At 44.2% G+C, this 27816-nt stretch overlaps 1 protein-coding gene across 5 annotated transcripts in view; it reads right to left on the bottom strand.

The window, feature by feature from the left end:
• LOC142775912 (uncharacterized) overlaps window positions 1–27816 on the bottom strand; it is a 50497-nt gene that overhangs the window by 3045 nt on the left and 19636 nt on the right. For 3 of the 5 annotated variants that reach the window (XM_075878420.1, XM_075878419.1, XM_075878422.1), the window contains exons 3-5: window positions 17811–18033; window positions 6517–6641; window positions 2170–3867 (exon numbers count right to left, since the gene is read on the bottom strand). In XM_075878420.1, coding sequence (XP_075734535.1) covers window positions 2170–3867; window positions 6517–6641; window positions 17811–18033 — 2046 coding nt within the window. Of the gene's footprint in view, window positions 1–2169; window positions 3868–6516; window positions 6642–17810; window positions 18034–27051; window positions 27152–27816 lie in introns of all 5 variants that reach the window. The other 2 variants (XM_075878424.1, XM_075878423.1) reach the window with 2 other exon arrangements.

Below are 27816 nucleotides of genomic sequence, written 5' to 3'. Positions count from 1 at the left end.
CAGACTGAAAGCAGTGGGAGCCACAGCAGCAACAACGACCACTGATCAATTTCCCAACCTTGGCTCCAAGATTGCCGACATTTTTCCGTTCAACTGCGCCCCGCTGGATGGCACCACCTGTCGAGTGTAACTATGCCAAAATCGAATTTTTGAACCTCTCGTGTCCTTCCCCATAGTATCGCCCGGCGATTCTTTTTTCCACGAATCAAACAGAAATGAATAAGCAGCATTTCAATGTGTCTTTTGATTCACGGAAAGTTCTTTATTTAGTGCAGCTAGATTGATTACTAGCGATTAATTGTAAGTGGTCCGTCTGATGTCATCGGGATCATTTTGAAAATGCCCAACTGAGACCATAAGTTCTTGTGCATTTACCTTAATTTCTCGGTAATTAGAGCACTGTTGTTGATAATATTGTCATTTTAGATGTCATACATAGAGCTGTGACTCTGACGTAAATTGTCATTTGACTTCGGTGTCCCCTTAACATTCGGGATGAACTTGCGTGGACACGCATGCATCTACAAAATATCGATGACTAATATAGCCTACAACATACTTAAAATCAAGTTTAAAGAGCGTGCCATGCCACTGCGAATGAAATGCACCTTTGGCTTTTGTGTAAACAACCAAACACTCCTTGTATCACGAGTTTGTGTTGATTGCCACAATTCTTGTGAGCGCTCCCTTCTAGCAGACCATTTTAAAGGGAAAAGGGGAGCAGACTTGCATGAGAAGATTAAAAAAACAGATGGCCTTGCCCTGGTGTGCGCTGCCATATGCCATAAAAATTTGTCATCTAGCCTACAAGTACGTTTCAAGCTCGCCTTGGCAGTGCATTTCTCGTAGGCCATGCATATCTATGCCACCTCAGAGGGGATCATAGTAGCACCCAGGAAATTTTTCACGTAGAGAGTTGTCAACACGGTGCTCATGTACATGCTGTCTTGTGTGTTCACATTGCCAGCTATGTTTAACCAAAAACTACTCTGGCTCCTACCTCACTCGGTGCTTTGTGAAACCGAAACTGCAGCTGAGCGCTACAAAACAGATTCCAAATAACTGACCGTTGCACGCTCAAGCAAGCGAGCCTTCCAGGCGTGATAAGTCGGTCGTTCGCTACCTATTGCAACAGAAAGAGTTACATTGCATGCTGATGGGGACATTTTATAGAAACGCAGTGCACCGAAAGACAAGGACAAGCACATGCTATTAACTGGTTTATTAATAAAAAAACAGCTCTACATACCCACGCATTTAGAGAGCTGTTGGCCAGAGCAAGGAGTACGAGACTGCTCTGTAGGGACTCAGTAGTGATGTATTGACCCCCCTTCTCCCCACCCCCCATGAGGGACATGACCTAGGAAAAGCCTCCCAGCATTCACACGGGCCTACAGCCTTCTCTATACCATTGTAGCTAATTGTAGTTAGAGTAAATTTGAGTTGTTGCGTTATGGCAATGAAACTTTGAAGGAAAGCAACTTAAATTTGATGTGTTCAATTCCTGTAATTGCATTGAATAACTGTAATTGACCACTGTAATCAATCACTTTTATAAAAAGTAAATGTTATAGTAATTGGTTACTCAACGTTTGTCATGTGCACAACTATGAGTCTCCGCCACATTAGCATATGCAGAATATTAGAGAACAAGCATCTGATAATATCTGAAAACAGCACAATGATTACTAGATAAGGCAGTACAAGGGGCTCTGCATTTCTTTCAAGTACCTAAGGTTAGCTTGCATATGCCATATTTAGTCGATTGTAACACCAGGGGTGATGCTCCATAGTGTCCAGGAAGAAAAACAGTAAAATTGTGAGTATCATTGCACTTTGTTTACCATATCAATTTTTCTGCTGTATTTTTGCTATAAAGTGCTGTATCACTGCCATTTAACCACACCTTGCTTTGGCTAAAGGTATGGCTAAAAATTTGGTTAAATTAAGGTAAATGAATGAAATTAAGGTAAAATGAATGAAACATTTACATAATCCGAAAAGTTGGGAGCTTATGTCGATGCCACCACTACGGCCTCTTCCAGACCAGTTCATAATATCTATCTATATGTTGGCATTCTTATACTGTCAAGAAGGAGGCCAAAGTTGGTCGAGATAATCGTCATCCTAAACGCGCTCACGCAGATAGATGGCCAAAATATATCTCACGGCATTGAGCTTCTCCTTCAGCATCTGGTCCATCACTGGATTGGCTATCAGGATGTGAACGGGATCCAGCTCGAAGACTTCCTGATGAGGTTCGTGGTAGGCAGGGTCACAGGGCAGCGAGATGTGGCATGGGTCGAGAGAAATTGCCAGCGAACTGTACGCCCGCAGCGCCACCATCGGCAGCTTGTGGGTCTGGCAGTCGTAGCCACCGCCCGCACAGGCGCCCACACGGCACATCTCCCGCGGCAGCCGGTGCTGCTCCAGGCACCACCGCAGAAACGAGAACACCAGAGTGCCCACACTGGGGTCCTTGCCATGGTCTAGCTCGGTGTCGCACCCGTCCCATGGCTCGTGCAGGAGCAGTGCCGTGGAACTAGTGACCTCTTTGACGTCCTGCTCGTTGCACTCACGTTGTCCACCCTGCTCTGACAATCCAGAGTCCACTGTCTCGTCAGAGTCGTCCAGACAAAGGGGCTCCACAAACCCATCGATAATGTGCCAGGCTTCAGTAGGAGCCTTCTTGTGGGAAATGCATTTGCCTGCCCTCAGTTTCTTTGATGCCTCCACAGTTGGCTCGGCACTTGGCTCATCCTGGGAAGCTGCTGTTTCCAACATCATCATGGCATGCCGCCTCCTCGTGACAATCTTGCTCAAGGGTGCAAATTTCCTACTTTCCACAAACTCATTGTAAATGTCTAACAGGCAGTTGGAGCACAGCCCGGGCTTGAATGGGGCGCCAGGTTTGTGCTCGCCAAGCAGCGTCTCCTCTTTCAGCCACTTTTTAATTATTTGAAAGGCTGTCTTGAAGGAATCGCAACTTGCACCCAGACCATCATTCTCCGCAAGGCTGCTGTTCTCTTCGACAAGGTGGTCAATCTTCCAGTACAAAATGTTCGGGCACCACACCTTGTCCTGAGCGTCGGCGCTGCGCAAGATCTCGATGAGAAGGTCCGCGATGCACCAGGGAAAGCTAAAAAATGAGTCCTCTTCTTTCTGCTCATACGTCACCATGTACCAGGCTGAGGCCCTGCGAAGCTTCCTCTTGGTCGATTCCTCTTGATCGAATATGCAGCTTTCCTGCATTTCTTTCAAGATGCTGTTGTAGAAGACGTCGCGTGTGGTGACCGTCAGAAACTTGACCATCTTCTCAACGAGGTCTTCCATGTTGAGCTTGTCTGACTGGGCACTGTGATAGGCAACGAACGTGTTCACCATGCACGCCATAACCTCAACCTCGGACTCGATGCCGTACTGGTTCAGTATTCGCCGAAGGTTCGTGTTGTAATCCGTCAGAGCCTGCGCCGCCGACTCTCCGTACTCTTCACAACCTGGTATGACAAGCGCCTGGCACCGACCAGGGTCAACGTGCCGGTGACCCAACCTGCCCACGGCGGCCTCCAGGAAACTGCACGTTCGGTACAAGACACCGAGTGCCCTGTCGGACCGGTACGTGGTCTTGTGGCTTCCTTTTTCCATGAAGTCTGGGTACAGCATGGGCCGCTCGTCTCGTCGAAGGTAGGCAGTCTTGCCATTCTTTGCAAAGTCGAGGCAGATGCTGATCTTTTCAGCGATGGCAAGGCACTTCTGTGAATAAATTCCTTCCTTCTCCTGGTCAGCCCAGGCCAGGTGTGCGTTGGAGAAGATATCAATGGAATCATTCTTGATATAGTTGCATATGAATTGAATCATGTCATCGGTCTGCAATAGAGACAAAAGAGACGTGCCTTTGTGATGGAAGCTGTCGCAACATGCAGCGATTGGTTAACCATGCAAGCTCAAACAAGAACAAGAACAAAAAAGGTACCCACGTGTTTTTACGTTGCAGTGAACTTCTGCACAGCAAAACAAGCAATACTCAAATCACAACGACAGCACGAAGCACTTTGCCAAATCCAACATTACAGGACAATTGTATCATCTCGCTCATGCCAGAGTATCAGTGATGCTTGCATGTTAATATTATTGACATGCAGTAGCATACATGCAAGAAGTTGGCAAAATACATCGAACAATGATGCTGTCAACGGTTAATATGATGCAACAAGATAGTACATGACAATAAGCACTAAAATTTTTCGGTTGCACCTTGCCAAACAAGGCTACAGACCTCAGCAACGAGTGAAAAAATAGAAGAAATTGAGGAGAATAAATATTTGATCGTGCAAAGTGATGAGTACAATTTGTATGAATAGGATACGTTAGGCCACATATAACAATATTGCAAAGTCGCAGACCTGCAAACGTAAAAGCAAAGTGCTTAAGTTCCTTGATGATCAAAACTTTATTACTCCCAAAAGAGGGGACCGGCGGAGAGGTCGGTTACGCTGCTTAGAGGAGGTCAGCGGGGATCCCTTAGAACACCCCGGCATCCAATGCGCGTGGCCTACAATGCGCGTGAGAAAGCGAAGACCTTCGCAAGAAATAAATTGTTGGCAGTTCAGCGCTCTGTCTTGTCTCTTCTCCTGTCCCCTCCTGCCCTGTCGTTTTCGCTGGTAAGCACTCTTTAGCACGTGAGATTACCCGGGGTTGCTGTGCCGAGTCAGTGATATGCAGAAAGGACTCCCATGTATCTTCTGTGTGACAAGCGTCAGCGTACTGTGGGCGCGTCCATGCCATGTGTCCTTGAGAAATGCAGTGGATGACTAGTCAATCACATCCCCAGGAGAGCAACTGAGAAATACCCTGATGAAACTGATTATTTCTGTCTTTAAATGGGACACGTTTCAACTTGTTGGTACAATATCACTTCTGGAAATAGCGCGAAGACACTACAAGGCAAGAACAACATAAAGGAACGAGTGCTGAAAATCATTTGTGGGCTCAATCAAGCCTATTCAAAATATTATAAACTTCAAGGTATTCGAAATGAGCTAACAGACTTATAAACCACACGTAACCTCTTGGAAATGTGGTTTCACTGCAGTAGAGGTGCCACACCATGAATACACCTATCCGGGAGAAATCCACACTGTTGCGAAGCCCCACTACAACGTTGAAGAACATAACACCCTCACATCTATTCATCATTTCTTAACTTTAAACTTACTGAAACGAGCCAGGGCGGGCTCGACTCCGAGTATAGTCAGTTATAAAACGTTAACGTGTTTTACAAGTGATCAGTTGCATATTACTGAAAATCAGATCCTGCTACTATTTAGTGTTGCTTCCACTTGCATATGAACCAAAAAGAGTGACCTATGTGCATGCCTTGGTTCTATTTTAGGTATTGTGCAGGTTAAGCCATGAGAAATATGTTCCTTTTCTTTCATAATATATAAAATATACTACTCAAATTGCTTTGAAATCATTCAACCAAATCACTATTTCTAGCCTGAAATTTACTACACTTACACCTCAATATAACAAAGTTTCATCGTACACGAGTTTGTTATATACAAAAATTTGTTAAAGATTTCTTTGTAACGCTATATCCATTGAAACACTATCTTTCATTTACTTCGTTATGACTGATATTTCATTATGTCAGGGCCCATTATATCAAGCTTTAAGTTTATTTCTCCCAGCACTTGGTCCACAGTTCTGGTCTCGTTTTTTTGCACTGTTAATCATATTACCTGTATATCTTATGTTTTACCACAGCCCAAATACAATATATAATGGACATTTCAGTGCATCCTCATGCAGTGAAATGTATGAGAATTTATTGCTTCGTACACTGTTTTTATCCCAATGCTTCAGACTGTTTTTAATCCCTAAAAATTGCATTTCAATAAGTTTTAGGTTGTCATCGCCCTCAGTTGCTCTGTTATGTCACAAGCAGTGAAAACTTGAGTGATGACACAACTGGATGTCAAGATGAAGTTTCAACTTGGTAATTTAGGTGTCTATAACCCTTAGAGGACACTAAACACTTTTCTATCAATCAAGAACTATGCAAGACAAGTAGACAGCCATGATTTATGATGGCACAGCTATTGGTGCACAACGGTTAATCAGGCATCGCCAGCTAGATTTTTTTTGGGCACATTTTGCCGCTTACCGCTTTTCGTGTTAAGAGTGAGACCTTTGCTCCCGCAAAAGGGTACTTCACTAAATTGAGAAAAAAATTCAAGTCAGAGCAAAGACTCAAGCTTGCAGTGTCTTTGGTGCAGTGTTTTGCTGGTCGTGAGCTCTAAGTCAAACCTTCAATTCTGTGAAAGTGCCAAGTGAATAATACAGAACATTTTATGGCGAAAGTACAAAAGTGGGCCTGTCAAATATGAATAGGGGCTTTGGTTAGAGTCTCATTCACATCACAGAGCAGTTGACGAAACATGCGCAGCCTGAAACGTCAGAACTCTGTCATGAAACTAATCAAAACTGAAGTCAATTGCGATTAAGGCTTACTGTGATTGGCTTCCCGTGTGGCTCGGGGTTGCGATCCGAGAAGTTCATGGGCCTTTTGTTCGGCCCTGGGAAGAAGAGGCACTTTTCCCAAATGACAACGTACTCGTCCCCGTCCAAGTCCGAGCCTGCATGCCACACACAATGTTCAGAGGGCAGCACACATACTCTGTAGAGTCCCCAAAGGTAGCCACACATGGAAAAAAAGGACAGTTCCCACCATAGTGTAATAAAAGCGCAGACATTTATTGGCACCCTTCACGCAACTCTAAGCCTGCCCGCCAAATCTCACAAATAACGATTATATAACAAGTGGCACCAGGATGCCAATATAACACACAAAGACAACACACAAAATGTAGCACCCACAGAGTAAGAATGCTGGAGGAGCCAAAACTGGGCTCGCTCGAGCGTCCTGAAAACGTCACGAAATCAGGCGCAGCAGCAAAGCGCCCTCCATCATGAAACTCCGCTAGCGCAGAAGAAAAAACGCACACGCTGCCTTCACCACGCTCTCGTTCAAAGCAACTCTGCCCCAAATCGCCGTTTGCGTTCAAGTGACTATGTTTTGGTCGTTCCGGTGCATACTCGTCGGTTCCAAATTTCAAAGCGACAGCGTTTAAGAGCTACTTTTGCAGAAATGCCAGCGGCGTTGTTGATTGCGAGTGAAAAATGTACGCTGTTTTTGACCACTAAATCAAGACACAAATAAAATGAATAGGCATGTTTACTTTGAGCCACCCAAGTATCTGTCCTTGCATGCTTTCTGCAAATCGCATCAGGTCAAGTTCATTTTAAAGACGATAGTGTTGCGACAGGTGAGCCCCATTCAAGTAGCCCGCCACAATCATCGTGGCACCAGCACCAGCAAGACCCGGCTAGGCTGGCATGCGCCACGCGTTCCTGCGCTCCGGCAACAAGGAAGACGAAGCTAGTTGGATCTGTGCTACTCGGCTACTCAGACTTGACGACCATAGTCTTTAGAATCGTGGGCAGAAGTTCGCCCTAATAAAGACGCTTGTTTTTTTAACCTGTCTGCCTCAGCATCGCTAGGTTATGAATCGAAGCCCCGCGAGCTCAAGACAGCGTAGCCCCGACGACCAGCGTATCAACCCCGTGGAAGTGACTCCTGTACACCAGAGGGCAAGTCGCCGTCTTCGAGGTGACTCACCCGAGTTCGGTCCTCTTCACTTTACAACAAATGGAATTCAAACGATGGATGCCACCACTATGACTAGCCAGGTAACACCGGCACAAGTGTTCATTAGCCAACCGCACCAGCCGCCAGTATTCCACGGCGACTCGTACGAGGATGTTGAAGATTGGTTGGACCTGTTCGAGAGAGTGGCGAGCTTGAATGGATGGGACGAAAGAGAGAAGCTCCGTCGTGTATACTTCGCCCTGGAACACTTCGCAAAGACATGGTTTGAGAATCATGAAACCTCGTTGTCTACCTGGGAGGTCTTTCGACGACAAGCGGTGGCTACGCTCGCGAACATAGAACGGAAAGAAAAGGCGGAGGCTGCTCTTCAATCGAGGAACCAGCTCACAAACGAGAGTGCTGCTATGTACATTGAGGACATGGTGCCTTTGTTCAAGCGTGTGGATTACAACATGGCTGAGGATAAGAAGGTGCACCATCTAATGCGCGGAGTGAAGCAAGAGCTGTTCGCCGTTCTCGTCCGCAACCTTCCAAGCACAGTTGCTGAGTTTTACAGTGAAGCGACGGCCATCGAAAAAACGCTAGAACAGCGGGATCGGCAGTAGAACTGGAATTTTGACTGCGCATCTGCACAGGTATTCTCCGGAGGCGTGCGAAAGGACGTTGAAGCCCTGCGAGAGCTCATTAGATCAGTTATTAGAGAAGAACTGAGCAGACTGCAAATGCCCCAGACTCCAACTGCACTATCTGTAACGGACGCTGTACGTGACGAACTGAGGCAGGTGATACGAGAGCCAGAGAGTGAGCTGCAGCCGGTTTGACCTATCTGAACATACTCTGAGGTTGTCAGACAACCCACGGTACACAGCAATGCAGCAGTTGCGATGGCAACATTATTACACCCCTTGGCAGATGCACTGCAAGAATTGAAATACGGGGCTTTATATACGTGGCCAATTTCATTGTGCTGCCAGAATGTTCAAGGGAACTCATTATAGCAATGGATTTTTTGCGAGCTAATGGCGCCATAATTAACCTGCATAGGTCCAGCGTGTCGTTTTCGTCTGAACGAGCTATACCTGTGGAGGAATCTGAGGAACAACGCATAACTGCTCTACGCGTTGTTCATGATAACGTAACTGTGCCGCCACGCTGCAGTATAATGGTGCTCGTAGAAAATGACGCATTGTACAACAGCGAAGGCATAGCGGATACAAATGTAGGGCTGTTTTTGAACAAAGGTGCCTGCGTAGCTAGGGGTCTTGTTCACTTGATGAATAGCTGTGCAGATGTCCTACTCACAAATTTCTCCAATGAACTTCAACACATCGCTCAAGGCACGGCTATTGCCTATTCACACGACTTCTGTATGGCGACTGAACTATGCAGCTTACTGACATCAACCACTCGACCAGTGGCCTGCAACGTCGACACATCCGTGAACGTCAATCAGAGCCTTCCGGACAGTCAAAAGAAATAGATTTACGCCTTGGCAAAAGAATTCTCTGATTGCTTTTCAACTGCCTTGAAGGTCCAGCACACGTCAATCACGAAAAACAGAATTATAATGCAAGACGACACGAGACCTATATGCCAGCATCCATATCGGGTGTCAGAGAAAGAACGGGAAATTATCAGCGACTATAGTCTTTCTTGGGGACTTTCGACACAAAAACTTTGGTCTGCCCTGCCTGTCTGTACATTTGTCTGTCTGTCCACCGTTACCGAGGACTGGGTTCTCTAAACATCACCAGCCGATACCCCGTACGGCCGACCCCATCCGCAGCGACCACCAATGTTGCTCAGGAATCAACGTTCATACGTGTGTGATTGTCAATTAAAAAGCGATTAGTGCGCATATCTGAGGCACCATAACAAGACGTATATATTCTGCATGTTCGTGTTTTACTAGAAAAGGCATACATAAGTACTACCAGAGTCCTTCAATACTTTTCTGGTCACGAAACTTCTCCGTCACGCTATGGGAGAGCTTCATATGGGGACCAAAGCTCCCTGGCGGTGGCGCTACGGGTCTTGTGAAGGCGGCTTAGACGGCAGTGGCCTCATTTGCAGTGCATTGAAGCGCGAGCTTGCTGGTGTTGTTTTTTGTGTGCTGGAGCTACACTCATCACGAAGGGCAAAGTATGTGAACTACCATGCCTCTGACGTGCTGCGTGCCTGGTTGCCGCTCTGGTTATCGGAGTACAACGGAAAAAGCTCCGTTGTTCTGCCTCCCAAGTGACCGCGAACAACGCGACAGGTGGAAGCGAGCCATTCCACGACAGGAGACGGACGCTTTCAGCTTCGAGTCGAAGGCCGTTCGTGTGTCCGAGAAACATTTCGACCGCACGGACATTATTCGAGCCGATGAGTTCAAAATAAGTGGACAATCTGTTCTTCTGCAGCGCGAGAAGCCCAAGCTCCGTGTCGATGCCGTATCCCCGATATTTGAAAACCTGCCGGCGTATCTTACGAAGCCCAAGCCGCGGTCGCGCTCACGAGAGAATCCGCCAGCAAAACGTCGTCGCGTTTCGTCGCCGAACGATGGGACTGCAGCTAAAGTGAGTTCCAACACAGAGACCTGCGATCATGACGCAGCCGGGGATGATGGTAAGCCTCCAATTGCATCGCCTTGTTGTCTTTTTTTCACTTTGTTGAAAGCCTGTATTGCTTGTGTGCTACGTAATGACGCTTTATCAATATTGATTCTTATTTATGCGTTTTACAGGTGGGGCGATAAGCACTGGAGGCTGCATGCCAGACAGAAGGGAATGGCTGCTCCATCTCAGACCTCCAAGCTGTAAAAGACCAGCTTCGAAGCACTAAACAGCAACTGCGTTTGTGCCAAGTGAAGATTGCGAAATCCACAGTACAGGCGAATAAGAGCAGAAGATCGCATCAAGACGTCCAGAAACGCTCGGCTCACGAGAAGCTCATTTTTGACCAATGGCTCATGAAAGCCAACGCGAAGTCTGCAACAGCTGCACGGTAAGTTCCAAATACTCCATCACACACGTTGCATCGCTATTGGATGACTACTTTTCAGTTTTAAAATGTTATCTAAAGGTGTAGCCCCTTTCAACATTGTGTATTTGTTTCTAATACACCGAAAAACAATTCCTATTGAGGCAGACGTTGGTTTGGCAATTTTGTTTTGTATAGTGTTCTTTGTAATTTCGGGAAATATTGAGGTTTGTTTAGGCAAATATAGTGTGTGCAGTTTTTATAACACCATTCTCTCATTATATTTTGCTTTGCATGGATAGTTTCCAACAAGCTCACAATGGAAAATACATTTTCAATCCTATCTCTCCAGGTACAAAAAGGAGTGGATTTACGACTGCTTGCTGCTAAAGATAAAGTCCACAGTAGTCTACACTTTTCTTCAAGAAAATGGGTTTCTGCCTCTTCCGAATCCGCGCACCCTCTATGGCTACCTCAGAAACCCGAAAGCTGACTTTGGTTTCGACAGCACTTTGTTCACGGTTCTGCGTGAAAAGCTAGAGGCAGTTTCAGAAAGAGAGCATCGAGGTAAGAAGCAGCACTCATTTTTTTAATCATACCATCTTCAGCAACGCCATTGAGACAAAATGTTAACCTACCCAAAACTTTGCAGGGGTGCTCATGTTCTATGAAATGAGCGTCAGAAAAAGCGTGCACATTCGCGAGTCGGACATGGCACTACTGGGCAAGGTGGATTTCGCCGAACACACACGACCAGGCGATCATGGCAAAGACGGCTACAACGTGCTGGTCTTCCTGTTTTGACCTTTCCTGGGAAGGTGGTTGCAAACTGTGGGCACATTTTGTGCTTCCAATGCTGCCCCAAGGTCAATCGTTGCTAAGCTTCTCCTGCAGTGTATTGTTCACCTCGCAAACGCTGGTGGTGTTGTTGATGCAGTGACGTGTGACAACTCCACATCAAACCAATCAGCCTTGAAATCTCTGGGTACGCATTTTCGAATTTCATTTAGCTGTGGTGAGCGATGTAGTGGAAAAACAACTGTACTAGTAGACTGATTTATCTCTAGGTGTCACCGGGGACATCCACAAGCTCCAAACTTGTTTTTAACACCCGTGTGAGCCCTCAAAGCAAGTCCATGTAGTGATAGATCCCCCGCACATATTTAAGTGCATCAGGAACAACTTGCTGAAAGTTGGCAAGTTTTTGGTAAGTGAAAAAATTTACATATGAATGCCTTGACCTGAACATAAATTATTCAGTTATAAACAAATTTGTGACTTCTCCTTATGTTGCAGCTGCCTCAAGGAAAGGAGGTGTTTCACTCTCACTACAAGGTCTTGCTGGCCTACGAGGAGAAACAGGCTGGGCTCCGGGCTGTCCCGCATTGACGAAAGCCCACATTTTCCCCAATGCGTTCCAAAAGATGAGTGTCAAGTTGGCTGTCCAAGCAAGTCATGCACGTTTAGTGAAAAGTATTTCAAAAACATCTGCTCACACGTGTTTCGGAAAGTTAACGTAAAACCTTGTTGCCACACACTTTGCAGCTGTTCAGTGAGAGTACAGTTTCGGCCGTGGAGTTTTACAGCAAGCAGGAAGACTGCAAGAAGCTCCATGGGTCGACTGCGACATCCGAATTCACAAGAACACTGAACAAGCTGTTCGACTGCCTCAACTCCCGGAGGCCAGACCATGTCCGATTCAACGAAGCACAACACATTGCTGTGAGAATCTTACGTGTGTTATGAAGTAGCCTTTGTGTACTCTAGATGAAGCATACTTTTATTCCAGGTTTGAAGGACAGCATTGCATGGCTGGAAAACTGGGAGAAGTACATTCAGGTATTACCAACTCAGAGGCAAGTCTGCTTTCTGAGTAAGCAGACATGTGGAGCCCTCAGGATAACACTGCATAGCTAAGTTGCACTGATCGAGAGCTTGCTGTCAACTGGGTTCCATTAGGTGCTCGTTGGTAACAATGGGCAAGATTCTCTGGAGGTAACAAGATTACTTTTTGCGTATAAATGAGCTATGAATTTCTCATTTTTGCTATAAATTCCTTTCTAGAGGTTTTTTGGCATCGTCAGGCATGTTGCTGGTGACGGAGGGCAGCCAACTGTCCAACATTTCTTGTTCATCTATCGGATGCTCTCCGTAAACAACCTGGTTCGGCCACCAAAACGAGCCTCGGTCGAGGGAGAAGGACCCCAGCTGTTGCTCAAGCTCCAGGGCCTCTTTGACAAGGAAAAGCCTGCCTCCAGTCAGGTAAAATACCCCTTGTTTGTTTACGCACAGAAATCGCCATTATGTTAGTCATAGCTCTAGCTTCTTTTTTTCAGGAGCAGCTCCACTACACGAACGACCAAATAACCAACTGAAACATAATGTGTTATTTGCATTTATGAATCTCAGCCCATACATTGAATTATTTGAAACTTGGAATGCAGTTTTCAGGTTGATATGTTGGCAGTCCTCTTTGATGACGTTCTTGAGGAGCCCAGAGACCCTACGAACATTTCATCCGTGCCTGACAATACGCTCTCTACTAAAGAGTGCATCCTCAATTATATTGCTGCTTACGTGGTGAAGAAGTTTTCAACTATGAGCTGCACCAACTGTGTGGCAACACTGAAGAGCCAGACACGAGAGCCAACTGACCTAATCCTGAAGAAGTCAAGAGGATTCCTGCAAGTGCCCTTATCCCAGCTCTTCAGCCTGTTACGTAGTGTGGAAGGACATGTTGAGAAACTCACTGTGGACACAGTTGCATGTGCCGATGTGTATGCGAACATTGTTGACCAAGTTTTGCTCGACAGCCGCACTGCTTCTGCTGGTATGGGCTGTAGGTTGCACTATGTGGGTACCACAGCAGAGATTGTTCATTTTTTCTTGAGGTGCCGCCTGCACTTCTACACCAGGGAAAGAAACAAGCTGATGCGAGCAACATGCCGAGCTAGCTGCCCAGCAAGTTGTGGCAACAAGCCTAGTGGATAGCAGTTCTGTTTGTCATGCAATATGTAGAGGCCAACTGTTGTGTTTTGTGTAAGCAAGTAACACAGATTTGTATGATATTGTTTATTTTCTTGCATCCCCTATGCTATTGCCATAAACTTTTGTGAATAAACACTCGTACCACACAGCCGCAGCGCGTTGTTTAGTCCTTTGCATGTGCTTGGCAGCTGCCTGCGATGATAAGCCAGCGGTCAGACAGTTTCCTGTCATTTGTAAGGCGGAGCGAAAAATTCACGGCAGCCACATTTGGGTGATCGAATCAGATATTTTGAATTTGAAGATCTTGGCATGGCTATCTTTGCCTGCATGTTTTTTTTTTTTTTTTTTGCATGCCGCGTTTGCCCAGGGGCTAAGGCGTTGTGCTGATAAACTCAAGGACGCGAGTTCCCGGCCACTTTTCTGATGTAGACGAAAATAGAAAACGTCTGTGAGTTTGAGATTTCGGCGCGAGTTAAACGATACCTGAATGATTAAAATTCATCTGGAAGGCTACACTACGGCGCGCGTCCCATTGTCTGTGTAGCGACGCCACGCTAAATTTCATAATCAATCAATGAATAAATCTTTTTTTAACTTCCTGTTTGGGTGGGAGGGGTGTGACAGGCACTGAGCGGGCGAATTTTCATCTGTTGACACCCTATACCTATAAGGACAAAAGTCGCTCAATTCGCGTCTGCCCAGGCTCCTTCGCGCGCTCATTATGCTGCTTCCGTATCGTGAGCGTTTTTTTCCCTGCTGGCAACGCTAACTTTACGAATTTAGATTATTTATTTACGTTACTAGGCAGTTTTAGCATATCGTTACCGTGTTTACGTTACTGTTTACCGTGTTTGCGGGAATAGGCTTCACAGCGCGAAAGTTACTGCGAACGGTAACTTACTGGTATAGGCTTCACCTCCGGTAACAACGGTAACGCAAACACCGTAATGATATGTTAAAACTGCCTATCAGTGCGCTATCAAGTAGTGCAAACACAGCGCTAACCCAACGTGCTACACGTTTGCACACCTATTTGCTCAGCGCAGCATGTCACCTAGGACTGAATACAGATTTAATTCTGGCGCTAGTTAACTCAATTCATGCAGACGGCTGCAAAGGCTAATCAAAATTTGAGAACACGAGATGTCCGCCTTCTCAAAGCGAGAGCACTACGTAGTGGTGCCTGCTGCAACAAACCAACGCTGCAACACATACGCCTCAGTAATACCCATGGACTTGCCTGAATTTCACTGCTAAGCTACACGACAACAACCGACTCAAAAACATGCACACTTCGCTCGCGTTTTTACAGGAGGAAATGAAAGCAGATGCGTTGCCGACGGAGAAACAGCCGGGCAGCAAGCATCGCGACCGCTGGTGAAGCCTTCACGTTGACAGCAGCAATCCTAGCGGTAGCTTTTGTCCCTGAATAAAACTTCGGCCGGAGTTTCGTGACCAGAAAAGTATTGAAGGACCTTGGTAATACTAAGGACCGTAGCACTTATCATGCTCTGCTGACCGTCCAACGCTTGCACGGAAAGGAGAGCGTTTCCACTCTCCTTTCCGACGGTGGTGGCACCTACCCGTCGCCTTGGATTCTACACCTTATCATCTCTGAGGCAGGCACGCACACCCGTCTCAGAGCCACGCGCTTTTTTTTGAAAAAAACTGAAAGAAGGCGGTCATGTCTCATCTGTGACGTGACTTGATCTGCTCGTTCGCCTCCACTACAGCTCGCGGCACTGCAACGCAGCGCCTCCAGAATACCATTCACCGATTTTCTTGCGCAGAACATCAAATAAATGTCTTCTTCACTCTCTCCACACGCAAGACTATCGTCTTTAAACGACATTTGCAGATTAAATGCAGATACGGGGCCAATTTTTTCTCTATGTGTGTGTGTATTTTTGCTCTTATGCTGTGACATATTTTTCTTTGCTCTATCAGCTCAGGACCGTGCAAAGATGCAACGAGTACTTTGTTAGGCCAATGCAACTTCAGCGAGTCGCCTTGATTTTCACGACCAATGCACGAAGCGGTCCCGCGCACATGGGCGCCGCAGCATAACAGCACGCATTTGGTACACCTGCAGTACGCTTACGTGAGCGGTAACAGCGCTAGACCCCTAAGCCACATGTACTGCCGAGGAGGCAGGTCACAACCTACCTACATTCTTTAAGATTTTTATTGCTGACAGATTTGTTGCGATGATGTGCCGGCACGTTCGTCAACAGCCGTCATTACGCTCCTGTGCATTTCCATGCAGCCATCATAGCGATTGAGCCAAGCTTGAAGTAACTACTGCATGTTCTACAGCTGACGCACTTATAGTAAAGGCTCAAAATTGGAAGTTGGTTGCAGTAACATATGCGACCAAATATTTGAAAAGATCGAACATTCGAGTCACTTGAAGTATTCCAAACTTTCGAATATTCGCACACCTCTCAAATTCAATGAATTTCAATAGGTAATTGTATTCCAACAAGGGAATCTGAATTTTCATTCAACGTCTTAAGCTTTTTCGAGAATGCTGCTAAGGTCGGTAACATTAAATAAAATCTGTGACCTGGCAGTAAAAGAAATATGATATCAATGTTCTCTTTACTATCTGCTGATGCATCTGAAGCAGACAGGTGTGACTAGAAAAGCTTACCGCCCATGTGAGCTGGCTGTGGATGGATACGATAATACATTCATTGCAGTTTTATTCTTCTAAACTTCATTTATTTTATAAACAGGTACTGTATAGACAGAAGCACTGTGATTAATATGATCTGCCGCGGTGGTCGAGTGGTTGTGGTGCTGAAGTGCGAACCCTGAGGCCGTGGGACACAATTACACTTTTTGGTTTCCGTAAAAAGCGGAATATAGGTCACATTTTTTTTTTCAGGAAAACGCAATGAAAAGTCAACCCTCGTTTTATATACCAGTCATTGGCAGAAAAAAATGTGAAAGTCTCGCAACAATGGAGTCAAAAGCCTCCATTGCCATCGTGAGCATCAGCACAGGTGCCGTTAGGCAAAGCTAGGCGAGGTCTACAGTGTCCTAGCAATGCCATATTGCCTCGGTTATCTGCTGTCAGCCTGCTGTTTTCTTTTTTCTAGTATTTCCTTCAAAAGTGAGTGGTAGTCGATGGCAGTTCTTGATAGGTTTTAAGAAAAACGTTATGAGTATGCTGAAGCGCACGGCAACCTGGCAGCGCAATGGGAATTCGGTGCATCGGAGGAAAGCATCCAATATAAGAGAAGCCAAAAGCAACGCGAGACATTTTGAAGAAACCAAAAAAAAAGCTGTTTCGTGGACAGACTGCAGTGGACCCCAAACTGGAAACGCTACTAGCCAAATTCGTCTGGGAGCTGCGTGAAAGGTCTCTACCTGCAACAGCGGGCTGCATCCGCATAAAAGCTCTCGAGATAGCGCGCAACTCTGGGTTCATGAGGGTGTCATTCGAGAGATTGCAATCGTGGGTGTGCCGATTTATGAAACGGAACCGGTTTTGCATTGAGGCGGCATATTTCGTCTTTTCCCAAATGCCGCATCAGTAATGCATAGGGTGGAACAGAGGACGATGCACTCTGGGACGTTACTAGTGAAAAACAGACGTCGGACTCAAGCTTGGACGAGTCTGAGTGACAGCACTTTAAGGCCTTTGGCGTTTAACTACACAAGATTAGTGTCCAAATAAAAAAATGTCACCAGAGTGACACTGGTTGTGTTGCGTGTTTACCAAGAAAAGGGTGAGCCATGATACTTTGCAATATTTAAAAATTTCTTTTTCAGAGATTAAAAGTTGGCGTGGTTGACTCATATTGCGATCAAACCTATATTTCAGTTTTTACAGTACATTTTCACAGAGGTGAAACTTGAGAAAGACTCGTATACCCTAGTTTAGACACATGTTAAACAGCCCCGGGTAGCCAGAATTTCTAGGGCCCTCCCTTACAGCGTTCCTCCTAATAATATCATGGTTTCAATACGTAAAACCCCAATGATTATTATTCACATAAAAAACAGCACCAATGATGAGGGACAAGAAAAGAAGGAGACAGACAACGGCACTCTGATTATTAAGCATGATCACAAAGTGCGATTAGCCACCTATCTCCTCAGGCTTTATCAGTCAGATGCTATGGAACCTGCTAATGGCAAGATTGAAGTTAGCAGTCATGAAACGAAGGCTCACCGGCCATTTCCTCGGGGTGCGGCCTAGGTCCATGCGCCGGGAACACAATGCAGTCGATGACGTGGTGGAGCTCAGGCACGTCGACCGCGGTGAACTTGCGCACGTCACCCGGGTGCACGCAGGGGCACTTGGTGACCAGGACCGTGCCTGTGATGACCGTCTTCTTGGGCGGTCCCTTGTGCTGCACGTGCGGACTGCGCATCTCGGTGCACTGCACAAACACCTGCAGAGCACAAGTTGGGCAACATTAGAGAGAAGTGAAAGTCTGCACAGGAATAACATGTTTTATAATAAGCCCTGAAGGGAATCTGAACATGCACAGTATTTCGCATACGACTGTTAGGCTACTGCATATAGCCGACAGGTAATGGAGACAAAGAAGGCACAGGGGGCAGCTATTAGTGACACTTAACCGAAGGTTCATCGATTATGAAGTAAAGGGAAAGGAAAGTGGATCTAAAGGTTTCCAATCAGTAAAGACCCATCCCACAATCTTAGCACTACACATGCAATGCTTTAAAAACCGTGCTTATTGCAAGACCCATTGTTTTATCCATGCAATCTGTTTCTGTATATGTAACCCACAGAGCATAACACAGTCTTGCCTAAGGAATGTGAAACACTCTTTACCATCAAATGACACCAGTGACTAGGTATAGCACTAATTAGATGTAAATAAGCACTACCATCTTGCCACGCTTGTCTAATGGGTGCTGCAGTTCATCAATAAGGAATTACCAATAACTCATTTTCTCAATCCTACGACAGATGTTTCCTACAGGTGGCCACATGGCCAATCACTTCTTACGCGCAAGATATCCTACCTGGCAAAAAGAACATTGCACACTCACTTCCATGCCAATGGGAGGCACTAGCTAACACTCTAAGAGTTCCACGTTTAGGACAACAAAGCAACCAGAGAAGAGTTTAGGACCACGTAGAGCGCAGTGAACGAAAAATTAGCTTTAAGTTCTAAGGTGGTAAGATTTGCATGGTTGCAAAGTTTGGAAGCAAAATGCATGCATTGATATTTATTGAATCTGAACTTGGAAGCCATCCTTTGAACTTTATCGAGTTTATATCAGTTAACAGCAGTGTGGGGGTACCATACTAGCTTAAATTATTTTATTTATTTATTTTATTTATTTCATAATACTGTCAGCTCTCTCTTGAGGGCTCTTACAGGGAGGGTACAACCAAATACAAACTAATCAATATACATCTATGTCACGTAGTAGTGCAATCAATTATTACATGTGTAATACTTTATCAAATAGGCAAACACTGCCTGCATTTATAGCAATGCCTGGCTACGCACTACAAGGCTTAAACACAGCTGGGAGAAAGAAAACAAAGAAACTCAAACCAAGAAAAATGCAGGCTAATCATCTGGCAGCTCCATCACTCAAATACATGTACAACAATTTTTTGAATTGGCAAAGATCGCTTGCATTTACTACAATGCCTGGCAACACATTTCAAAGCTCAATCGCAGCTGGAAAAAAAATAATGAAACACGTCACTTCGACAAGAGTACGGTACTAAAACACAGTTGTGATTAACCTGACTGCTTCGTTTCCCTGGCACATTTAAGTACAAATGTTTGTTAATCTTTAGCTGTCCTTGCAGTATCCTGAAAAGAGCTTTCAACCGGTTCTTTTGTCTTCGTGCCTCAAGTGATTCCAGTTCACAGAAACATCAGCGTGACAAAATCTAACTGGCGGTGATTCGTGCATATGAAGCGGAAGGCACGGCGTTGTACTTTTTCTAATTTTGTTTTCAGGCTGTCTTGATGAGGACTCCGAATGACTGAAGCATATTCTAGTAGTGGTCTAACGAAGGTTTTGTAAGCTACAAGTTTTATATCTCGCGTAGCTTAATGTAGTTTTTGTCTTAATTAGATGTAGTTTTTGTCTCAATTATTGGTCATTCTAACATTTTGTACACCAGACTTATCACTTCGGGTGTTGCACCACGCAACCTTCACCTCAGGCCCCACTCAGCTTCATCTGCCTTTCTACGGGCGACGCCTGTGTGTGTTCCACCTCGAGACAGCAGATATCCAGTTTGCTTCAAGCGAAAGAAACAAATCTGGGCTGGCCATGTAATGCGCAGAACAGAATTGGTGCACAGTAAGAACAACAGAATGGTTACGAATGCATCGAAGACTCACTCGAGTAACTGACAAAGTTTAAAAACTTGACAGGCATAAAATGGAATCGTCTCACTCATGATAAGGTAAACTGGAGATCACTGGGAGGGGCCTTCGTCCAGCAGTCAACTCAACAGTCCAAGAAAGAGGATCATGATGATGATGGTAGTGTTGAAAATTCCTGCTACCAAGGATCATTTCGCACAGCACTAAATCTATAAGGTGAAGGTTGGGTGCTACGTTCGAACTGGCAGAAAGGCGTATTTTTGTCCCCATAAACTAATTTTCCATTTATACTAAAGCCTCAATATAACGAACCCAGATATCATAAAATACCAATTATGACAAAGTTAATAAAAGAAGACTTGTAATAGATAGTGTTAGGAATGTACCTTTACAATAATTTTTCGGATATAATGATGTTATTTTCATGTAACTTTGTTACAATGAAGTCTAAGTGTACCGTGAAAGCCCGCATGTAGCTCTGACCCACATATAGTCCGGGGTGCAATTTGGGGATTGCAAACAGAAGAAGAAAAGTTTTCACCCAAATATAGCCAGAGTGAAACGGATAAATGCATTTATTGACACACTTCATTCATCTTCGTCGTCGGACGCACCTCTTCCGAAGCTCCCTTGTCGGAAATGTTCTCCTACAGCACATCATCCTCAGTAGAATAAAGCGCGTTTATTGTACAAAATAAAAAAGCATTGTGGCATGTTGCGTGTGTTCCTTATGACAGCCTTACAAGTCCATTATTTGGTCAGTTTAATGTTCTCCCATTTCATTGCAATTAGGAGTGGCGATGAAGTATAAAAAAAGAGTGTAACCAGACCACACTGGCTTGATTCATTCATCTTTGCAACTTAAGAAAACCACACCACCTCAACTATCACATTCGAGAGCATGAAACTCATGCTGTCCCTTTTTCCCGAACCAATCATGGAAAATACCGGCTACCATACCGTATATTACTACTGGTTAACAATCTTGAGGGGAGAAACCTTAAGCTAATTTTCACTTTGCTTCGGAAGCTAAAACAGTATTTTCTTAGCCGCGCGGGTATATGCGAGTAATTGTATGCCATATATGTGTTTTCTTTGTCTTGCCTGTTTCTTAAGTATGACATATTTTATTTCGATTGTGTCAGAGAGTAATCTTTCACGTTCTGAAAGATTCACATTCTTTTTCACGTTCTGAAAGAGATTCTTCCGCCCCACCGCGTTGGTCTAGTGGCTAAGGTACTCGGCTGCAAACCCGCAGGTCGCGGGATCGAATCCTGGCTGCGGCGGCTGCATTTCCGATGGAGGCGGAAATGTTGTAGGCCCGTGTGCTTAGATTTGGGTTCACGTTAAAGAACCCCAGGTGATCGAAATTTCCGGAGCCCTCCACTACGGCGTTTCGGTGGTTTTGGGACGTTAAACCCCACATATACATCATTCAATCAGATGGAACACTGAAAAAATTCTATGAGATAATAAATTGAAACATTTACTCACGAATGTCGGCGTGCTTCCGCGCATTTTATTCGAGCTAAATATTGAACCTCATCTGACGCATTATAACTATGGGTCATTGGGGTCTCCTTGCGACCGCAATCAGACCATAACATTACCAAACAGGATTAGATTACAAGCCCACATTAACAACTATATATATGTAACCTCTTCAATCATCAATCAACCATACGTGGCTCCGTATATTACCTTATCAGCTCTTATCAGGAGCTCCAAGGTTCGTGCACTATACTCATTGGGAACGCTCGGGTGTCTAGTTCCGGCATGTTGCCGAGGTTATGGGTTCTTGACCCTGCATGTTCGAGAGGTTGAATGTCTAACTCCAACACTTCTTACCTTATGGGTAAGAGTTTATTTTTCCACGTAGCTCCACGGACCTCTGTGTCCTTATACAGGGTGTTTCACGTGACAAGGACCAACAAATAAAAGTGCTTAACCACAATTCATAGAAACTAACTACATAACACTAACCGTCATCTGCCACTCGTTAGTTTTTTCGTATCACACTTGATCAGAATAACAAATAAGATTAACTATGTGAATTTTTTTATATTCACTCTACGGCCAAATGCATCTCATTACAACGTAAAAAAAACTGGGACACAAAAGATCCAGTTCCTTAGTGACAGACGGCTGCATGGCAATATTTTTTGCCTTTTGAAACACACACGAGAAAAACCAAAAGAAACCACGTGAGTGCACTCAAATAACACCCGTTTTTCGAGCGAAAGGGTCTTCAGTGTGGACCTTGCAAAATGATTGATTGTGGCTCCACACATCAGCTTACACAGCGCATCAGAAATTTTGGGGACACACGTCAAGTGAGCGTCGCCGACAATAATATATATTATTGCCGGCGACGCTCACTTGACGTGTGTCAAAATTTAATGTACTTTTATAAACAGGCTAATGTCATTCGACATCACAATTATTAAACTGTCTAATATCAGTCTCATGCGCTTTTCTAATGTGTACCTTATGTGAGTCTAGTAGTAATTGGCCACCGTTAGTCTATAGAGTTATGACATTAGAGTTTCTGATGACTATAGTCTAGCTTAAGTCTTTAGAGGCCTGACATGAGAGTTTCTGATGACCATTGGCTAGCGTTAGTCTGTAGAGTTTTGACATCTGAGTTTCTGATGGCCGTTGTCTAGTGAAGTGCTATCGAGAATATGCATTAGGCTGACATCAAACGTCGCATTGTAGACTAAGGCCCTATGCCCTCAACAGCACATTTGCTGAAAAGCAGATCAATAAGTCACTTCTTTATTAATATGAACGTGAGCACACATTACAAGATTGTTAAGGAAATACCATCAGACCATTCCCACCAACGAAGAGATCATTGTTTTTACATGTCAGAATCTTTCGAGGACGATAAATAATGCTGCAAATATATAATGCCTGCATTTGGAAACACATATTACATTGTCAAGCAATTCGGTTCCGATAGGACAATAAATGAAGCTAGTTCGTCCTTGTTTACAATTCTTGCAAAAGTGCTGTTTTATATTTACAAATAAAGAAACAACAAATGAGACATTTCCAGAAATAACTGCATTTGTATTTAATTTTCGACTTTGCACTGATGACAGGGTCTCCTGTAGCACCGTCGTGGTGGCATCGCTGCTGTATTTAAAACATGCAAGAGAGAACATGAGAACTTAGAAGGCACTGAAGCATACATTTTAGCACAGCACATGAATAGATATTGCAATTGATGAGTTATGCCTTTTGTAAATAGTGATATATATTGATAAGGTATATTAAATAATCCATCTGAATTCAATGTCTAACCACATAGCTTGACTTCATGCTGCGTTGAAAAAAAAAAAACAAAAAAAACTAACCACTATACATCAGTTCGGAGGGCTGCCGATTCATCAGTAATTGGAGAGAAGCCAGCTATCACGAAGGAATCAGCTCAGTCAGCTTCTCTCAGGCAATATTGCAGAATAACCTCCTTTCACAATTCCAATGGCCCCCAATGTATGACTACGGCATGTAACAGTGGGTCTACTCCACATCTTTGTTTAACACAAAACTTCCACATTAAAATCCCTCTTCTTTAACAAATAGCTATTGAGAGCTCATGCTCAGAGGTGCAAAGTCATAGGCATGCGCATGGTTTCCCTACACTCGGATGGCAGGAAGGTTCACAACGGCACCCCCCCTCCCCTACTTAGTTAAGTAAGCTTCCAATTTTGTAGCCCCCCCGTCTTAGGTACAAGTTGGGGGCGAGGGGGCTGCCCCCACTCCTATGCGCACGCCTATGTGCAAGGTGAAATTGAGCATCAAACAGGCACATGAAATGTAGAGCTACGTCAAGGTGATACAGCTACACAACTCTAGTGAAAACAATAAAAAATTGTGCTTTTTGTAACCTACAATATATTACACAGATATGCATGTTGTAACATGTTACAGGTCGTTTCTACACATCTCTCTACAAGCAACAAATTGGAGGAAGCAAGCAAAACATTTTGGTACCCTTTATTACTTTTGCATACTATTCAATAGCTAAAAATACATTTAGGTACCTTGAAGAGGTGACAAAAGTTTTATAAAAAAAGAAATATTTTTACCTAGCTCCTTGCTTTAGAGTGAACAGTTGCCCATGTTCACTAGCAAGTATTGCAAATCATGAAATTGATCGCTGGTCAATAATAAGCACAAGAATCCACACTAGGGTGTGTTGACACTTGCTGAACGTCTTGATAGGACAAGGATTGTGCATGTTTTTCCTGTTGAAATTTTTCTAAAGAAAAATTCCAACAGCAGAAAAAACATGCAGTATCAAAAGGGCGGCAGCGTCAACTAGCGCTACTTTGTGTCGTCTCCCTTTTCTGTGTTCGTATTTTGCCGTACCTTAGAAAAGTTTCTAGGCGATCAATTACCAACCTGATCAAATGTTTGCGTTAATCAAGTATTTAAGGAAACAGCACATCACAGTGTTGAACTCATGACTATTTTAGATCATGCAGATGCCAAAAATATCCCCTGAGCCCACACGTCACAGAGATAACACAATTTAGAGTGTATGTATGAGCTCAGCTAGGAAATAAAATGTACCCTCAGTAGTGAACAGCATCATGGGCTAAGACCCCGACAGAGAAAGAATAATGGATGTAGCAGTCCATGTATTTGCTTGCACTCCTGTATCCTCCCAAGTAAGTACCAACCTGCCCAGTATGGTCAACATATATGTACAGTACTCACGGATTGAAACAGGACATTCGTAGCTCGTGGCTTCTGGTGCATGTGCCACCGCTCATTGGTGCTCGCGGAACCAAAGTGTTGCAGCGTGGTATAGAAAGAGGGCGAAACCAGCTACGGAGCAGGCTTACTCCTTCCGGTCGCTACAGAGTTGGCATTTAGTTCACAAAGTGCACACAGCCAGCGTGGTGCTGCAAGGATCACGCACTTTTGCATGCATACAGCCCGAATTTAGGGGACGGGGCGAACCAGTTATATTGTAACGCAAGCACATGACACTCTCGATCGGCGCCCTTCTACGATGGGGCACGTAGGCTGCGCAAGTAAGAAATTGGATACGGCCAAGATCTCGCACCTGAAATGCGCTCGTTGACATAATAAATAGCTGCACAAAAGCATAAAAAGTTTTTCAAGCTTTTTGTCATGACGAAATAGAAAAGCACCAACCACGGGCCTATTTCCGTGCAGCATCAAAACAATGACTTAGTACTTTGTTGTCTTGCCCCGAGCAGTGATTAGTGCGGCTATTCTGCGTGGCAAGCTATTGTAGAGCTGTCGGCCATGGAAAAACGAGCGAGTTTCTCGCATTTTTATTCAACAATCGGCCACAGTTTGCCCTAACGACACTATTACATGATATTTCTATGACACCTTTTCTTTCTTGTAGAGACAGAAACCACAAAGAAAACTTTTCATGCTTTTGTTCAGATGTGTATCATGTCTACAAACGCACACAAGGCACAATCTACTAACTGAATCCTGCGTCTTACTTGCACAGCATGCGTACTACATTGCCTAAGCAAGCAGAACAAGAGGGTCGTCTGCTGGCGTGGCAAAAAAAGTGGTCTACAGCGGCGAGCCAGTTCGGTCGACATGCGAGCATGTGTGAGCCTTGCAGCGCAGCCCTGGCAGTGTACACGTGGTGAACTACAGGCCAACAATTTGGCAATCAGAAGGAGTAGTCCTGCTCCATAGGTCGTCCCCCTATCGCCCTATATCACAACGCAACATATAGGTTCTACGCGCACCCACGAGCGGCAGCACATGTACTGTCGGCCACACACTCCGGCTCCGAGTGTCCTGTTTCAATCTGTGAGTACTGTACTTTCATAAGAGCATGAATTCATTCAACAATTTAACTTTGCAGTCCAACAAGGCTATTCAAGGAACTATCACACAGATAACACTTCTCTGTATGATATGCCTTCATGTCTTGTGAGCTGTGTGACATACACACATTCATAGTATTTTCATAGATTGTGGTGGGAACATGTTCCAAACAATGTGATGAAACATGAGTATTTGCTGCCATCCAAGAAAAGCTGCCCCTAATTCAGATGAAACTATAAAGCATAACGATTATCTGAGAGGGCTTTGTTAGAAAGGAATAGGTATTTGCATGTTGCACGATGTTACTTCAAACAAGATTGCACTACAAATCTGCTCATACACGTGAAAATTTCAAAACGAGCTGAAACAACAACCCCTGTAACTTCCTTAAACACGAATTCACCAAATTCTTGTGGCAGAATGTGCACATTGCAAAAGTGTGCTTATTTAAATTAATTAAATTTTTAGACTACAATGTTGTTTGCTGTCCCTTTAAAACGTAGAAAAAATGAATGACACTTCTACTTGTAAAAAAAAAGAACTTTGTTAAAAAAAATCTTTGATTTCCACTAAAAAAAATTTAGGTAAAAGCAATCATCATGACAATAAGCGAAACATGATTATAAGTAAGATTTCACTGCACACAATTTCATGGCAGTCCAAACAAAATAGATGTTGATGGACAAAACTTGAAAAGACCAGCAAATCCTATAAGCAGAAATGTCGCTGCAGCCAACTTTCCAACTTATGCGATATTTAGCAAAATGTAACACAAAGACCATGAGAGAGGACACAACACGTGCCCTAACTTTACATAAAATGGTTTATTGCAACCGAAGCACTAAAAAATACAGCATGAGCATCACGCTGCAAATTTTTTTGTTTCCGTTGCAATAAACCATTTTGTTTAAAGTGCCCCAGTCTCATCCTTGTTTTATACTGAGCTAAATAATACCTAATGTTTAACAAACAATGCTGAATTTTTCCCTAGTGCAACCCCTTAACAAGAACTCTTGCCTTGGTCAAGACAACAGTGAGAAGGAACAGCTGTTCCCATTATCAAGACGCCTCCGAATGTCACAACGCACAACGTTGGCTCCGGCAACATTCCATGTTCAAGGAATACTGCACTTAAGTGAAGGACTTAGGCTTCCTACACCTGAGCTAGAAGACAGTGTATGCTATATCTCAATAGGTGCTATGTGTCCAAACTATCACTCTGTGGTAACAAAAAGAAATGCCTACCACTTAATAAAGCTCGTTAGGGCTTGCAGGAAGACCACTTTAATCGTGCACTGCAACCTGTTTTCTGTGTGGGGACCATGAACAGCTGTCATTGCTGATACTTACATAAAAGATACCACAAAAGATTACTTTCAAACACAACAAACGTTATATCACACACAGATAGCAAGTACCAAACATGTCTCAGCAAAATGTATACTGATGCATTAAAAGGTAAATCCTTGAATAAAGGGATCAGGGCACAATCAAAACAGGTAATATTGGACTAGCCCCTTCTTGCAGACAATTGGCAGAGTGCCACTGAATGTTCCGCATTCACAAAACTACGTAATAACACTTCGCAGAGCATGCCTATGTGTACGTGCGATCTAAATGATGAAAACAATATTTGCAAAGAGTGCATGGTCTATGCGAACATGGCATGTGTAAGAGCAAGCCATACATATTATATTGCATCATAAGTGTAAGCTATTCCGGAGACAAACTGTTGGTACTCTGAAGCGAATTCATATGTAGTTTGACTTTTGTTCACACAAGCTATCTGTAGGATTTCTTTTATTACTCAAGCCCTTCGCAAAAATAATAATATTCTGAAACTTTCTGTCAACATCTGGAAAATATGAATAAGATTTTTTTGCTTCTAATTTGCTGCCTCACAAAACAAAATAAATACTAAATTCCTGAATGCTACACATAGGTTATATATCCTCATCACAAAAGCAAGAAGGCGATATCAGTACAACACTGATGTAAAAAAGAAAGCAC

Source organism: Rhipicephalus microplus, chromosome X (genome assembly GCF_043290135.1).
Source record: "Rhipicephalus microplus isolate Deutch F79 chromosome X, USDA_Rmic, whole genome shotgun sequence".
NCBI lineage: Eukaryota > Metazoa > Arthropoda > Arachnida > Ixodida > Ixodidae > Rhipicephalus > Rhipicephalus microplus.
This window is presented reverse-complemented; position numbering and strand designations above follow the sequence as displayed.